The sequence below is a fragment of the Venustampulla echinocandica genome (assembly GCF_003357145.1).
Source record: "Venustampulla echinocandica strain BP 5553 chromosome Unknown scaffold_0, whole genome shotgun sequence".
In the NCBI taxonomy this organism is placed as follows: Eukaryota; Fungi; Ascomycota; class Leotiomycetes; order Helotiales; family Pleuroascaceae; genus Venustampulla; species Venustampulla echinocandica.
Genome location: NW_022474205.1, coordinates 4,972,063 through 4,987,912, shown reverse-complemented (window position 1 = coordinate 4,987,912; position 15,850 = coordinate 4,972,063). Strand labels below are relative to the sequence as shown.

Below are 15,850 nucleotides of genomic sequence, written 5' to 3'. Positions count from 1 at the left end.
CGCAAACTGCTTTTTTGGGCGGCGCCCGAGTCTTTATTTATGCGAGGCTGGGGCTTTAGCAGTGGTGTCGCGCTAGGCCAGAACCAACTGTTGATAATCACGTGAGGAACCTAGACGGCGCTTTATTATTATGGTTCATTGGTGATGACTAGCACACCAGCCCTTTTTGATATTTGGTCATTGTAGAATGCCCAATATAACCCTACGGGTCGTCCAAAGGGTAGACCAGTAACCATACAGCATCTCACCACAATTACTTAATATGCACCTTTGGAAATTTATGTTGAATTACGAGAGGCATTATACGGGTCTGGATCTCAAATAATGTGGTATGACATATTTATCCATACAGTATGATACAGTGCCCAACACCATATCTAACTCCGCCAGCCCGTAGGCATATAGTACAAGCTCAAAAACAATTGCATCATTCCACACTTTGTGGTATCTTGACCTGCCCTCGAGCACGATCATAATGTGGAGCGCCATACCGCCAACCAACGCCGTTAGGCCCTCTCCCATCCTTTCCAGCGTCATCAACATTAACATCAGTGAACCTGAACTCCCACCTACCAGTATCAACTTTCTTCACTGCAGCCTCTTTCTTCGCCTTGATATCAGCTTCCCTTTTCCTCTTCCACTCAGTAGCCTCCTCTCGTGCTCGAGCTTTCTCTTCGCGTTCGGCATCTGTTAACCCCTCTAAAAGATCCCGATGTTGCAAGACCAACTCTGGATGTGGAATGCGGTCATCGGCGGGGAGAAGTCGTTCGTTGAATACCTTAGCAGCATCCGCACGTGTGAATTGCCTAGATTCAGAAGTGGGGTGGAATATTTGCTGTCCTGTTGAAGCGTGGACTGGCAGATCATTAATCGATTCATGCTCTACGTTGCCTGGATCATACGGTGTCTGAGGAAGCATGGACATGACTGCATGGGAATATTTCTTTGCCAATGGTTTTCCCTTGAAATCAAATTAGCTGGTATTCCTGAACATAGTCAAAGTTGCATATTGAAAAAATAACAGGACTTTCAGAGAGGCTCGCATGCTAAATTTTGTAACCATGTAGGTGTCTTAAAGACTAATCGATTTTTTAAAATCATCATAAAGTCGGGGTAAAAGGAACACTTGAAGAAACTGGAGAGGCAACTTACTATACTTTTCCACTGCTTCTCAACCTCCTTCAATCGGACCACCGCTCCCACACGGCTCATTTCAACTCTCATTTCAACGCTGACTTCTCTAACAGACTTCCCTTGCCTCATGATAGACCGCCATATCTCTTCGCGGAGCTCCTCACTCAGAACAGGCTGACTGACGAAATTGCGATTCAACGGGAACGGGACTCTATCCCTTAGAGACTCTGGTGGGAGACTCGGATTGTCCGTCTTTGGGCTTGTAGATGCTACGGAATTTGCTCCTTCATCTACATTCTTCTGGCCCCTAGCGGCGTCAAGGACTCTTCTCAGCTCCCCTTGTGCATTGTAGGCACCGAGGTAATTCGTAGACCCTGGCAATGGGTTGCGAAGGGCCTCTCCTTGTGTTCCTAGCCACCTAAATAGCCCTCGTCGCGCCCGCGTCGTCCTTTGTTGATGTCGAGGAGTGGAGGAGAAATGGCGCGAGGACTGCTGCTTCTTACATAGATGTCTCGCGCAGGACGAGGCTGAAGGAAATGCCGATGGACATCGTAATGGGGGTGGCATTTCGAATGCCAATCGAAGTTTTGCGACAGGTGTCGCAATGAAGCGTTCTGTGTGGGATTTTAATATGGAGGTGTTTTACACTTCCTCTCCTTTTAAAAAGTTCTCGCAAGCTCCGGGAGCTAGCGCGAATACGAATATCACGTGACAGCGCAATATGTTCGAGCCCTTGGGCTGACACGGGCTGACAGACAACACAAATATTTAGGAGTGAAATTTTTATAGCTTTATAATATAACTTTGCTAAGGAGCCTACCTAATCGTACTCGTATGTCATAGACTTTACAAAGTGAACATCGGATATCCTACATGCTCCTAGGACAGGGTGAAGTCCTTGAACTCCTATGGGTTCATAACCATAGTGCTCATCAAATGTTTTGCCGTATAATTAAACCTTCCTTTCTTACCCCAGGCCCAAATTCCAACATTGTCCCGTCCAATAGCTCCACTCCAACTCCATCAAAAATTTCATTATTCATGCCCAACATAACTTCGTAACGTTTCACTCATTCTTAAAAGTCTTGAATGCCCGTCTCACTACCTGTCCCCTCCCCTTCAACCCAGCTCGGTTCCTCGTCTTCAAACCATCTCTCTTCCTCCTCTTTCCTCTCAATTACATCCCACTCCTCTGTCTCATCAATAGCTCTATAGTCAAAATCCGGATCCTCGCCCTTTAAAAACCTAATCGTCATCTCAAACTTCCACCTCTCGAAACCCTCTTCCTTGGTCCTCGGACTGTCGACTTCCTCTTCTGGAAGTTCTTCTCCATCCTTACCTCCGGCATGGCCCACAAATGGTAAATGAGGCTCTGAGGACGATGACCATGGTTCTTGTAAATCTTGAGAGCTTGATGTAGACGGAGATGAAGCTTGGGCCAGACTTTTGTGAACCGCTGCAAGCTTAGCTTCCGAGCGGTACAAATCCGCTTCTAAGACGCCGGAATATCCTTTTGCACGCCCATCTGCTTCGCGTTCAGTAGGTGTCTGGAAACGTCGCACGCAGCGGTCGTAGAGAAGGGGGTCTGTTTCAGAATGTTAACTTACTACCTGACCTGGGGTCGGCAAGGGGGATAAATATGCCGGGAACAAACCTAGGAGTTCGAGGTCGGGTTGTGTAAAATACGAGGGATTTCTCTCAAGGTATAGAATTCTCCGGTTTTTAATCCGAATTTGAGGGGATATTGCTGGAACAGGTGAGGGTGAGCTGGGTTCTTGCATTGGCGGCTCGGGCGAGTGCATAAGAGGCATGACGATGTACTCTATCCGCTTTGAACCAAAATATGATGCGGGTGGCTTCAGCCCCAACGATTTGCCTTATTTTTGTGACCCAGAAACTCTCATTCAAGTTCCCTTACTAAATTGTGCAATTCCTCGGCGGTGGGATGGGTGTATGATGATGATATGTGATGCAAGTCGATGTTGTGGCAAAAGCCCGCTTTAATTACTGCTGAGTCAATCCCGTCGCATCTCCGTCCATACCTCGGCAGCCCAGACCCCGCGAAGTCGCACTGTTCATGATCGCTGGTGACTTGCGAAGTACTTCCAATATTATAATTAAAAATCCGAACAGTTATTATCAGAAATGGGTGCGACTACTCAAGCTGCCAATGGAGCAGCCCTCCCTTCACCACCTTTCGTCACTGTTGTTGGAATCCAGAATTTCCGCGACCTCGGCGGATACACCGTGTCCTCACGCAGCAACCACTCCGTCCGACGCGAAATCATTTATCGATGCGCTGAACCGTCAGGAATCACCAAAGATGGAATTGCCACCATACAGAAGCTGGGGATTACTCATATGTATGATCTACGATCTAACCCCGAAATTGAGCGTGCTCAAGCGGCCGGAAGAGGCGGGATCGTAACGCTATGGGATGGCTGTGAGAGAGTGTTTTCACCTGTTTTTGCGGATCAAAACTACAGTCCGGAGAGCTTAGCTCTGAGATTTCGGAATTATGCTTCTAGTGGCACCGAGGTTAGATTATCCCGGGATTTTGAAAGTATCAAGACTAATGACTTCAAAAGGGGTTTACAAAAGCTTATACTAATATTTTAAATGCTGGGCCGCCTTCTTTCAAGACTATCTTGTTGCATTTAGCGTATGAACCCTCCAAACCCATCATCGTGCACTGTACCGCGGGCAAAGATAGAACGGGGATAATTTGTGCTCTGATTTTATCTCTGTGCGGTGTGGATGATGAAACTATTGCTTATGAGTACTCACTCACTGAGGTGGGGCTTTCAAACGAATGGAAACAGGACGTGATTGAGCATTTAATGGACAACCCAGCTCTACACGGAAACGTGGAGGGTGCTTGGAACATGATTAGTGCTAAGTAATGCCCCTTCATCCTCATACAGGCTTTTTGCTAACAGATCATCAGAGCGGCCAATATGTTAGCCACATTAAAGGTCATCAAAGAGAAATTCGGCGGTGCTGAGCGGTATATGATCGAAAATTGTGGCCTCACCAAAGACGAGGTGGAGAAGATTAAATCAAATTTGATTGTTGAGACCCTGACACGGTGACTGGAAGGCAGCATCTTACGGTCAGCCTCAACCTCAAATCTCGCCGGCGAGAACGGGTTGTGGAGGATTGAGGGTACATTGGATATGGAATCGATGGTCCTGAATTGAGCTGCTGCCTCAATACCATAGCCGAAACTAGGGCAAAACTAGCCACTCCATATAAGGAAAGATCAATGTATAGACTCTAATCTCTAGTGCGAGGACACCCAATGCAAATCACAAAGTCGTTTCAAAGGGGGCCATTACTCATGGCATAGTCCGGACTCTTCTTCCCCCTCAGCGCTTAGGGTTTGATTTTCTCCTCTGCTGCTCTGCAGTATCAGCCTTGCATGCTAGTGTGGCAGTGCATAGGAGAATATCTGGGCGTAGCGTTCCGGGGCGCGTTCCGATCCGTTAAATGGCTATATTATTGCCATTGATTGGGCTCCAAGCGGAGTTTTGTTGCATCTATATCGAGGCGGGGAACGGCTGAGCGGCTTGCCCTGGCGGTTCCGGTTGCTGTTGATGTTGGTGTCGTACAATTTTGGGCGGACCAACAATTGGAAGCTGGGGTCTCTAGAGATGACCCCGCGCACAGCCTCCATGTGTTTGGCTCATACAAATGAATACCGCCTTGATGGCCTGCCTTCGTTTTATCTTCAATCTTCGCAATCAATTCACACCGTATGTCTCCTGAAATCTGCATTCTTCTGCATTTATTGCTTCGTCGCTCGACCATTGGATAACACTATAACACGCCCGGGGGAATCATATACTACCATGATGCGGACCAATGAGCCTAGTGCTGCGTCAAATTCTCTCCGTGTCTCGTTGCCTGTTAGACCTGCAGAGCCAGGTTCCTCCCCGACTGTGGATGGAAGCCGCGTTGAGTGCATCCGGAATGCCGTCTCTACGGGGAAGACTATCAGTGGCTTGTTGGCAAATACATTAAGGCAAAGCACTTTGGCGAACGACGAGGAGTCCAATATTCATCAACTCGTGGCCCGTGCAGAGGAGCTTCATAACTATCAATCCCCAGTTGAGTTCACCATAGGCTTAGTCGGTGATTCCGGGGTTGGTAAGTAGTACCTCATACGAGCGGTACAGCTCTAATTAATTCGCAGGTAAAAGCAGCCTGATTAATTCATTGCTTGATGAGGAAAAAATTGCAAAAACGGTATGTGCCTGCCTACTTTGCTAGAAAGTGCTCTGATAAAGATAGGCTGGCGCTGGGAGTGCTTGCACAACAGTTGTGACAGAGTACCGGAAGAAGCGTGAAACTGATGCTGCTGCTTATACTGCCGAGATCGAATGCATGAACGATGGAGAGATCGAGGACTTATTACGGCAATGTGTCGTGGATTACAGGCGATACCACCTTCTAGAGCCAGGCAGCGTTGACGGCCCAGTGGAGGAACAACTTCGACGAAAAGCTCAAGTGGCGTGGAATATTTTAGAGACGGCGTTTGGGGATCGCCCGCCGTTCCAAATACGATTTCAGAGTCGAGACGTCGACATCGATGACATACATCGAGTAGTCCTTGGATGGAAGAACGAAATTGTATGGCCAGCCAACTTTAATACCCAAAGGATTGTCATTACGACTGCGAACGGTGATGACTGCGTACTTCAAATCAATCGATATTCAGGCGGACGTATATGGCCATTTATTAAAGTCGTGCGGTAAGTAGAGACATTTTATCATTGTAGACATTTACTGATAGTTGCACGCGTAGTATTTACCTTGGTGCTCCGGTTTTGAGGAACGGCGTTGTGCTTGTGGACTTGCCTGGTATCCCATCTTTGGCGCTATGAAAGTATAGTTTCTAACTTTTACAGGTTTCCGCGATGTTAATTCTGCACGAGTACGGATAACAGAAACAAGATTGCACCAATGTGACGAAATATTCATAGTAGCTGACATTGGCCGTGCCGCTACGAACGTAGGAGTAGAGGATCTCATCGTTCGACAGGTAGGCAGGAACTTTGACGGTCTTAGACGGTCTCAGGGAGTTGCTATCATTTGTACTAAATCTGAGGTATGTTAAGTCTGTGGCATATCTTCTTGGCCCTGGTTGATGTTTCCAGGATTTTGGACAAGAAGCCGAGATCCTTAGAGATGTCTCACACACCGACGAGTTCAATCCAAGGACCGTCCAGAATCTTAAGAACCAGATAGAGGAATCCGAGGAAGATGGTAGACTAGAAATGAACCTTCGAGCCAAGTACTTTTTATCCGTGGAGTATAAATTGGAGCATGGCCTAACCGAAAGCAGACGAAACCACCTATTCATATCAGCACGAAATCGTCACGTAAAACTTCGCCTCGAAAGGCACTACGAAGCTCATGCCATCACTCGAAGAATTGAAGTATTCTGCGTCTCTAATACTCTTTATCGCGAGGCTTGTGACCTAAGAGCTCGGGTTGAACAGGCCATGCAGACTCGCCGACGCTCCTTAAACATCATAGATAGGAGCTTGGCTGCGGAACAACAACTGGCAAGTTCAGGAATCTGCGAACTACGAGATTTCTGCGAGGGGATTCCTCGTAGCTCTCAAATTGCTGAGACGAGACATTTCCTCGACACGAAACTCGTAGCGCTGCTCGAGCAGACTGAGATGTGGCTCACTGCTAGCGTTGCTGGAGTGGCTGCTAATCGACAAGATGCGCCAGGATTTGTGGGCGAGCTCCAAGCAGAGCTTCAAGCTGTAAGCGTCTTTGACTTCTGTAAAAACTAAACTAAATAAATTTAGAATTTCAATGAATCCCTGGACACGACCAATGGAGAGCTAAGCGATGTCAAACTGGAAATGCTCCAACGACCTCTTAGTTCGCCCCCTTGGTAGATCCTTATAGAAGAAACACGCTAATGATGCTATATAGCCCGAGGCAGGAGCAGATGGGAGCGGGAGGCGCTCTCAGCTGTGAGAAGGCTGGAGAGAGTAAGTCTCTCAGATATTGGTCAATAAAGAGGTATAGCTAACAATTATAAAGTGGGATGTTCGTAGGGCAACGCTTCAAATTAACCAAATAGGAAATACGCTGACAGCTGTACAGGGAGCTTGATGGCATACTGGAACAACGATGGGGCTCATGATACCCGTGCACAGCCGGATACTGACTGGAACGCGGATATTATCAGGGCGATGGTAGGTGACTTTCAACCATCTGAAGACTTGTTCAATTCTAGGAGCCAAGTGCTATTCGATAGTTTGAATAATTCATTCCGCGAAGGGCTGTCAGGACTGCTGGCAAGTTTAGGTGGTATGTCATAATACAAGTCCAGCTTTTAGGGGATGTTTTATAACTAACTGAAATATAGACCTTCGTGAAGTGGAAGCTTTTAGGCAAACTTTCCCCCGACGACGCCGAAATCTTTACTATGATGTCAATAATGTAACCACTTCGTTCTCCGAGGAACTACAGTATATTTAACCATCCTCTGAACACTGTCGCTCTGGCTAATTTGTCTTACATAGGATCATCTTCCATGACCTTTTCAAAACCCATGGCACATCCTACGTGATGCGTCATATGCTACCTATGTACAGCGAGGTTCAGTCCGGAAGCGGTACAAAAAACAGGATACTCACCCGTCTTGACTTGCAAGTCAGGGGTGATCGCAATAACGCTGGAGTATTCAAGGCTATCAGGGATCTCTTCATTTCAGAAATCAACTCTCTACTCGAGGAAACGAATGAGCAGCTCCAACGAGCAATAGAGAAATGTGGTGAGGATATTATGAGTGATCTTGAACTGTTAAGGGGTGAGGATACTCCGGGAGTGGAGCAAGACGGTGTCCTTGAGACGATGTTTACCGTATTAGGAGAAGCCAGGACGAACAGAGATGAAGCTGTTAGAGTGTTCGAGGCTGGGATTGTTGAGCCCGTTGTTGTTTGATTCCTAGGGCATACGGCTAGGTAACGGGGAATGCAAATCCCTGGCAGTAATAGTCCCAAGTACGAGACTAGATTACTTCCAGCTTTACTATTTGCATGTTGTGACAGGTATTCTTGTTTGGGGTACGTAATTACAAGACGAAAGATTCTGATTTTATTGCTATAGCATGTACCGCCTCTAAATACTATTACAGAATGTTCCTACAAAATTAACCAAGCCACTGACCCTAGAAGAGCTACCACTGGGCCCGTCGTATAAATCGCGGCTCCAACAATAGATCCAGCATTCGCTGTAGCAGACGGTGTCCCAGTACCGGAAGTCGTAGTTGTCCCACTCGTCCCTGGCCCAGATCCCGTACTCGTACCTGTCGCATTGGTTCCTCCGCTGCTCGCTGTCACAGGACCTACAGCCTCCCCAACCAGCAGTCCTTGCACATAACTCAAAGCACTAATTTCATACCCAACATCCGTCTTGTTCCCTCCCTTGTCACCCGTACTCCATTCAAATCCACAAGCTCCTTCATTGCAAGTCGCCGCCGCAGCACTGGCTGTACTCTTCAATTTCGGCAGGATTGCATCACTAGTATATGGCGCCATTTGAATTGTGTCGACAAGCCAGTGAGCTAGCAGCCCTTTCATAGCGTGCATATCTGTGGTGCAGGTGGCTCGCTTTTCACACGGAACTTCGTAGGCGATTCCGTCGGGAAAGAAGACCGAGAGGGTTTGTCTGAGCAGGCCGTCGAGGGCGGATTTCCATTTATTGGAGCGGTTTATGTTATACATATGTGCTGCGCCTGTGACGAACGTGCCTGCTACGTAGGAAAATTGGACATGGTCCATTTCGCTGCAATTGGTGCTAGCCTGTGCGCCGTCGAATACGTTCCATTTGGCATCGATGAAGCCAGCTGCGGTTGTCCAGTCGAAGGTCTTGGTGGCCCAGTCCGAGTATGTCGAGTTCCCCGTGTAGCGTGCCAGGCGGGTGGCGAGCTGGAAGAACATTCCGTTGGTGATACTGTTTTTGTAACTGTAGCCCGTGTTCAATGCGAATATCTGCCATCGTAAACCGCCATTGCAACTCGAGTTGTCCCACCGTGCGACTTGGTCATTAAACACTGCATCAGCCAGCGAGATCCACGTCGGATTTCCCTGCGACTCTGGCAACTTTGCTTCAGCAGCTGACATCGCCGCAAGAGCCCAAAAAGCCTGGTCGTCATTTCCTATACTTGCAGACTGATTTGTAGGCATGTAGTTTTCATTTGGCCCTATTTGAGCTTGGAGGCCTTGGCTGACGATGTCATTATATTGGTTGTCGCCTGTTAGGTGCCAGTATTGGATTAAGGTGTCGAACATGGCCCCAGATTCCCAGAAATAGTAGGGAGGGCTGTCTAGGAGGCCTACGGTTTTGCCACGCTGGTTGCCGTGGTAGTAGGAGACCATTTGCTGGGCGATTGTGGAAGCCACGGATTTGATAGAATCTATTGCGTCGTAAGTACTTCGCAAACGATAGTGACATAGAGCCTGTAATCTTACCGGAGCTGTCAGCTTTTAAATCGAGGCCGTAAACTGAGGATGTTAGTGCCGCAATGGCGGCCAACCGTGTAAGGCGGGCCATAGTGAAAATTGATTAACGACGAGGAAAAAGTGAAAGATATCGAATAAATGTTCAACACCGAGCAGTAGCGACAGGATGGAATGAAATAAGAAATATTTGCGCAAAACGTGAAACAGATGCTCTTCCTACGACTATGGAGTACATCCAGAAATCCAAGTTAAAAGGAGGGTGACGGTTGAAGGACGGAGAAATGAGCATTTGGCACCGCCCTGAGGCTAATCAATGTCATGGTTCCCGAACCAAGGTGGGAAGGCGTTCACGATGTTAATTGGCTGCTGTGCCACAAAGCATTGATACAAACACGTAAAAATCGCTTGGGTTCCAAACTTCCATCGTCCGAAATTCCATTCATTACCGACTCGTCGAGGCTCCCGCTTCGTATTCTGCCTAGGTAGGTAGGTACCGGAATGCCAATGTCAAGTGCCAGCTCGACGAATACGAACTTGGCGATTGTGATGGACGTTTTATTAACTCTCCAAAGGCGATCCGGATAGCAGCTTCATGAGGTCGTGTTTCTGTACCTCGATGATACTTTGTAGGGGGATAGGCAAGGTAGTTAAAGGAGCTCGTGCTTCAAAACTTGAAGACCCCTTGGCAGCTTTGCTCTGCGGTGGCGAAGAGCCAGCAGCCTACGAAGTACATGAACGCCTCGTATCACGATCTGCTTTTGTTACGAGCTTATACTTGGCGAGTCATACGAATACTTGCCGTACACGCCTTCCTACGGAGTAGGTAATGTAGACTTTCCACACGGAAAAGGGTGAACAATTGCGCCTCTAAAGCATGAAACAAAGATGCCAGGACAAACCGCGAAATTCCCAGTTGCATATGAGCTTGAAATATAACTAGAAATCGGATTCGGAAACGCGAAAAGAACTCGGAGGAGGTGGGAAAGGGGAATTCAAAGTCGTCCTCGAGTATTAGATGGAAATCCCAGAATGTAGAAGGGGCCTAAAGGATGGAAAACTCAATTACCATTTGCAGAAGTATCTGCATGAGCGCCAGCAATGAACGGTCTGGTTACCGCCGTGATATGGGATTCGATTCGATTGCTCGTCGTCGTACTTCGTAATCCAATACTCAATTGCGCTGAGAGATGATATTGCTTACAGCTTGTAGCTGTCCCAACCAGCGTTCCCGAAGGCCATTCAAGCGTTGAAGACTCTAGGAACGACTCCGCAAAAATACAAGAATTGCGAAGAACACTTTCCTATGACGTCGGCGTTGGGCAACGGTCTTCGTGATGTCAGCACCGGTATCATAAGGTACTGCTTTGTGTGCAAGCAGTCACTGTTTTGTTTGGTAACAATCCCAATCGCGCTCGACCGTGGACGAGCAAGCCGACATCACCCGTGTGATGCGCGAAACAAATTTAGCGGACAGCTTGAACGTCATCGCGAACATGAATGGGTTATTGAGCGATCAAAGACACATTCCTTGACATATATTACTATACGGTCTGAATCCCCGGCCCTAAAACGATTAGCAGCCTCGTAAGTCATAAAACCCCAGATTCTAGCTCCATAGCAGATTTAAATGAGCTAAATGTATCGGCTATGCTTGGGACTAGGAGGAATAAATAAGTCGTAAGTTGCACTTCTATACCTAAGTACCTAAGGTACCTAGGTAGGTGGCAAGTGACGACTTGATGCTCTTATAATTCGAGGTATGCTTGGGCCAGACGACGGTAAGGTAGTTAGACGGCATTCCAGTCTGTTCGTCAACATAGGAACCACTTTACCCATATCCTTAGAGATTAAATAAAAATCTACTGAAAAGTTCTCATCGAATTTATTTTGCCCTCTTAGTCTTTGTCGTGATTTCAAGGTCGAAAAGTTTGGGGGCCAAATCAGTTGTCTTTCGCACAAACCACCACCTTGGAGACTGTAACTGCCTCGCGGCGACATCGCTTCAACCTCGGTTCTTTAATTATGAATCGCCAATGTAAGGTACTATCGAGGCAAACTTTCGGCATCATCGGAGTAATAAATTTCATCGCTCTATTCGGCCTTTTTGGATTCTTCCCTTTCAGTAATCCCAGCCCCACGCAGCCCTCTCTCACCAATTCCAAAATGGGTATCATCCACATCGTCATGTTCGAGTTCAGGGAGGAGGTAACGACCGAGCAGATTGCAGACGTAAGACTCCCCGTCCCAGAATGTCTCGCGATGCGACAGCAAATTATTTGAAGGGTGCTGATCAGATTTAGGTATGCAACCGAATGCTGGCGCTCAAAGAGCAGTGCCTACATCCAGTGACAAACACGCCATACGTCAAAATGGCAATGGGAGGCAAACAGAACAGTCCCGAGGGTCTATCTGTAAGCATCGCCAACTCTCTCTAATTTCTCAACCTACATGCAAATTTAATTGACTTGCGGTTCTGCTAGGGGGGGATCACCCACGTGTTCGTTGAGGAGTTCGAGAACGAGGAGGATAGAAAGCACTACCTGGAGAAAGACCCTGTGCATCTAGCATTCGTGAAAAGCATTGGAGCTGTAGTTAAGAAAGCGCAGGTTGTGGATTTTACTCCTGGGGTTTTCTAGCTACATGCCTCTTAATTCCTGAAACTGCAGAACTCTTCGGAACCTGGGTGGATTGTGAACCAAAAGGTTCAACAAGGCTATCTAGTTGAGTATCTAAGTCCATTTTTATGATGCATTCGCAGGATGCTTGGGCTCTGGTGAAGAATGCTTGCTCTCGGCTCAAATTAAGGTGGCCGCTGCTCGCGCCCTTCCTGGCAAGCAGTACCATCATCACAGACAATCCTACATTCTTGCATTGGATTCAAGCGGTCCATGCCTTAAAAATGGTGCCGAGATTCTCGTCCATTATTGCAGTAATGAGTTTCGAGTCCGTTGGGTGTTCTTGTCTAACTCCGCCATTTTCTGCCTCTGGGAACTTGTGGCCGAGGACTCTGTTATTGCCCGCCAGCCCAAAGTATCATAATCAGACCAAGGCAGAAGTATTTCTGTCATAATCTATATACATTTGACTCCTCCGGAATGTCTTGGCATGCGACATGTCAATAAGCAAGCACCTGGTGTCATTGTCATCGATATGATTTGTCACTACACCTTTGGTCGTTTTACCATTTTCATCTTATGAAACATATCCTCTTGGATCATATGCGGCATGTCACCGATGCTGTGCTCTAAAAAGTGGAGGCTGTGGAGCTCAAAAGGATCGTGCACCTCATAACGATAAAAATTAATCCTATTTCTGATCATCTGTAGTAAAGGCCAAGAACATTTTTTTTTATTATGTGTAAAAATTGTAGATATACCGTGCAAGAGATAAGTCCTGTCTACAATCCCTCTCTCCTTGGTACGTAGTTGATTAGTGGTGTTCTGTATAATATCTCGAAAATTTTGCTGCTTCAAGGGGTTTATTATTACACGCAGAACAAACAAATGTTAACGGGAAAAAAAACGAGGGAGGGATTAAAAAAAAGAGAAAAAAAATTAGATGTGACTCCCTCGGGTGGGCTTGAACCACCAACCTCTCGATAATCGATTGTATTTGAATACTCTTAACAGTCGAACGCGCTAGCCAATTGCGCCACGAGGGATTGTTGTTGTTGGCTTCTTTTACTATTTAGGATTAATAAGTCCCACAGTATGAAACAGAAATCTTCATAGACTCACGAGATCCGGCCCGGCTCGCACTTACATTTAGCCGAGCGTCGGTTAATACTAGTGGCCCCGACCCTGTATCTGTCAAGTACTGCTAGGATTATGAGCAACGAATATGCCGAAGGGTAGTCATAAGTGATAACTACCTACCTACGTATGTAGTCCAGTAAGTGATAACCCAATTGATGGACTAATCTAATTACACGAATATAGGCCCTGTGGGCGGTTATATGGGCGCGCTTAAGCTAATCCTAACTCAACAACATTGATCCGTATTCTGACAACTCCATCCTGGTACTTCGGACAATGGCCTTGTGAAGATTTCCTTTGAAGCGGAGACCCTCCATCTGATATTTCATCTCGCCATGGGCATCTAAACAACACCATGTCTGAGACTGGTAATGTCGTGCGACGAGCGTAGTCTTTAATTTTTGAATTCTTTTTTATGTCGTACACTTTTCGTCGCGCGAGCAACGCAGATACGGGGTGTTAAAATAGCAAGCCACATAATAATTTATGTCGTTCATGTGTCGAAATCCGAATTCGGAGTCTAGTCAAACAAGGAAGTTTCTTGAATACCTATGTAGGTATTAGCCAGATAATGCACCATGCTGCCATAACCTCGTGTGTGAACCATCAGCTTTTTAATAAACTTATCCTTCAACTTCCGGTTACGAAGTATCAACACAAATATGGACAACTGACATGGAGAAAACACCCTGAAACCTGGCCGGATTTCATCAATACTAGAACAGAATTTATAGCTTCATATCAAGCTTTATTACTATCTACTTCGATAAGTAGGCAAAGTAGCAATATCCTTTGTCTGGACGCCTTTAAACTCAGAAATCACATGTGTATCGCTCGTGATCTGCTGTGATCACGTGCGGCAGCCTAGTGATGAGGGGTTCGAGGCTGACACTCTCGACCCTGCATCATCGACCCTTTATCTACGCCATCCGGTTAACACCTGGATTACAACATTCTCAACTCACCTCTATCTTTCGCCACCGTCTCTAAATTCACCACAAACACATTATTCGGTACTGAAGTGCTAGTATCACCTTCGTCATCGAACGAAACAGATCTGATAGACAACCCCGCCAAACGATGAACTTCCTTCACAGCACCCTCGATAAGGTGCGGGAGTGGGCGCCTGTGTCGCACACTTCGACCTTCCGTCAAAACGGCCAAATCACCCCGGAAGAGTTCGTCGCTGCTGGAGATTACCTCGTTTACAAGTTTCCGACCTGGTCTTGGGCCGACGCATCTCCCATCAGCAAGCGCGCCAACTATCTGCCTCCAGGCAAGCAGTTCCTAGTGACTCGAGGTGTACCATGTCATCGACGACTCGACGAGAACTTTGCCGGGGATGCTGGGCATGATGAGGCTATGGTAGGTGATGGAGAGGACTTCAAAAGTGCGGGTGGCCATGCGCCTGGTGATGATGAGGATGGGTGGCTAAGGACCGGAGGCCTAGCCGCAAGCCAAGAGGCACGCGTAAGAGATGTGAGAACAGTCGACGAGAGTGGAAATATGGGAGAGAGGGAAGACGATGACGACGAAATCCCTGACATGGAGGACGAGGAAGATGATGAAGAGGCTATCATTCGTGATCCAAAAAGTGACGGCGCTGATTCGTAAGTTTTCCTGCCTACCGGTGAGCTTTAGAGATTCAAATGCTAATGGTGGGTTTCTACTAGATCTCGTCGCACCTATACACTCTATATTGCGTACACACCGTACTACCGAACTCCTCGACTATACCTCTCGGGCTATCTCGCAAACTCGCAGCCCCTTGCCCCTCAACTTATGATGGAAGACATCGTCGGCGATTATAAAGACAAGACAGTTACATTAGAAGACTTCCCCTACTTCAGCAACAACATAAAGATGGCCTCTGTACACCCTTGCAAGCATGCTAGTGTCATGAAGACACTCCTTGATCGCGCGGACGCAGCACTGAAAATCCGACGAGAGAAGCTTAAGTCAGGAAAGGCGGTTCCAGGTGCCAAGGACGTGGGGATGGAGGGTTTAGTTGACGATTTCAGCAAGACCGGCTTAGGAGGCGATGACAAGAAGGCGGTTATGGAGGGGATGAAAGCGGGTGGGAATGGAAATGATGAGTGGGAAGTGCTGCAACATGATACGGACGCCAATGATGAGGAGGTTGCTATCCGTGTTGACCAATATCTGGTTGTGTTCCTCAAGGTATGTACCATGCTTGTAATTGGACCCAGAATGCTTTGCTAACACGAGGATAGTTTATGGCAAGTGTCACGCCGGGTATTGAGCACGACTTCACCATGGGTGTCTAGGCAGTGTTTCCTGAATGAGATCATGGACAGCGAATTGGATTATAATATGTTTTTGGGCTGGTGGCTGCTCTCGGGAAAGACGGCGTTTGGATAAGGCGTTGATGGCAGCACGATATACATGAATGCATCCCTTTAGAACGTAGCACAACCCTATTAAATTAATGGAAGAGGCGCTGTTTGA

At 47.2% G+C, this 15,850-nt stretch overlaps 5 protein-coding genes across 5 annotated transcripts; 3 read left to right on the top strand and 2 right to left on the bottom strand.

Moving 5' to 3' along the window:
• Positions 1-427: 427 nt before the first annotated feature.
• On the bottom strand, positions 428-2,945 carry BP5553_01550 (uncharacterized protein; the record flags this gene model as incomplete). Its single annotated transcript, XM_032010173.1, has 4 exons — positions 428-961; positions 1,153-1,748; positions 2,237-2,719; positions 2,789-2,945. 4 exons carry the CDS (start codon positions 2,943-2,945, stop codon positions 428-430), a joined length of 1,770 nt encoding a protein of 589 aa, XP_031874227.1.
• Positions 2,946-3,279: 334 nt separating this feature from the next.
• BP5553_01549 (uncharacterized protein) lies at positions 3,280-4,226 on the top strand (the record flags this gene model as incomplete). Its single annotated transcript, XM_032010172.1, has 3 exons — positions 3,280-3,672; positions 3,723-4,033; positions 4,082-4,226. 3 exons carry the CDS (start codon positions 3,280-3,282, stop codon positions 4,224-4,226), a joined length of 849 nt encoding a protein of 282 aa, XP_031874226.1.
• Positions 4,227-4,988: 762 nt separating this feature from the next.
• Positions 4,989-8,106, top strand: BP5553_01548 (uncharacterized protein; the record flags this gene model as incomplete). The annotated part of the gene is made up of 12 exons (XM_032010171.1): positions 4,989-5,283; positions 5,330-5,382; positions 5,428-5,888; positions 5,942-5,997; positions 6,045-6,244; positions 6,294-6,914; positions 6,960-7,035; positions 7,090-7,148; positions 7,201-7,210; positions 7,264-7,470; positions 7,529-7,631; positions 7,686-8,106. 12 exons carry the CDS (start codon positions 4,989-4,991, stop codon positions 8,104-8,106), a joined length of 2,562 nt encoding a protein of 853 aa, XP_031874225.1.
• Positions 8,107-8,306: 200 nt separating this feature from the next.
• Positions 8,307-9,717, bottom strand: BP5553_01547 (Mannan endo-1,6-alpha-mannosidase; the record flags this gene model as incomplete). The annotated part of the gene is made up of 2 exons (XM_032010170.1): positions 8,307-9,580; positions 9,636-9,717. The coding sequence occupies 2 exons, from the start codon at positions 9,715-9,717 to the stop codon at positions 8,307-8,309; spliced, it is 1,356 nt and encodes a 451-aa protein (XP_031874224.1).
• A 4,744-nt stretch (positions 9,718-14,461) lies between these two features.
• BP5553_01546 (Autophagy-related protein 3) lies at positions 14,462-15,669 on the top strand (the record flags this gene model as incomplete). Its single annotated transcript, XM_032010169.1, has 3 exons — positions 14,462-14,991; positions 15,055-15,562; positions 15,616-15,669. The coding sequence occupies 3 exons, from the start codon at positions 14,462-14,464 to the stop codon at positions 15,667-15,669; spliced, it is 1,092 nt and encodes a 363-aa protein (XP_031874223.1).
• Between the last annotated feature and the right edge of the window lie 181 nt (positions 15,670-15,850).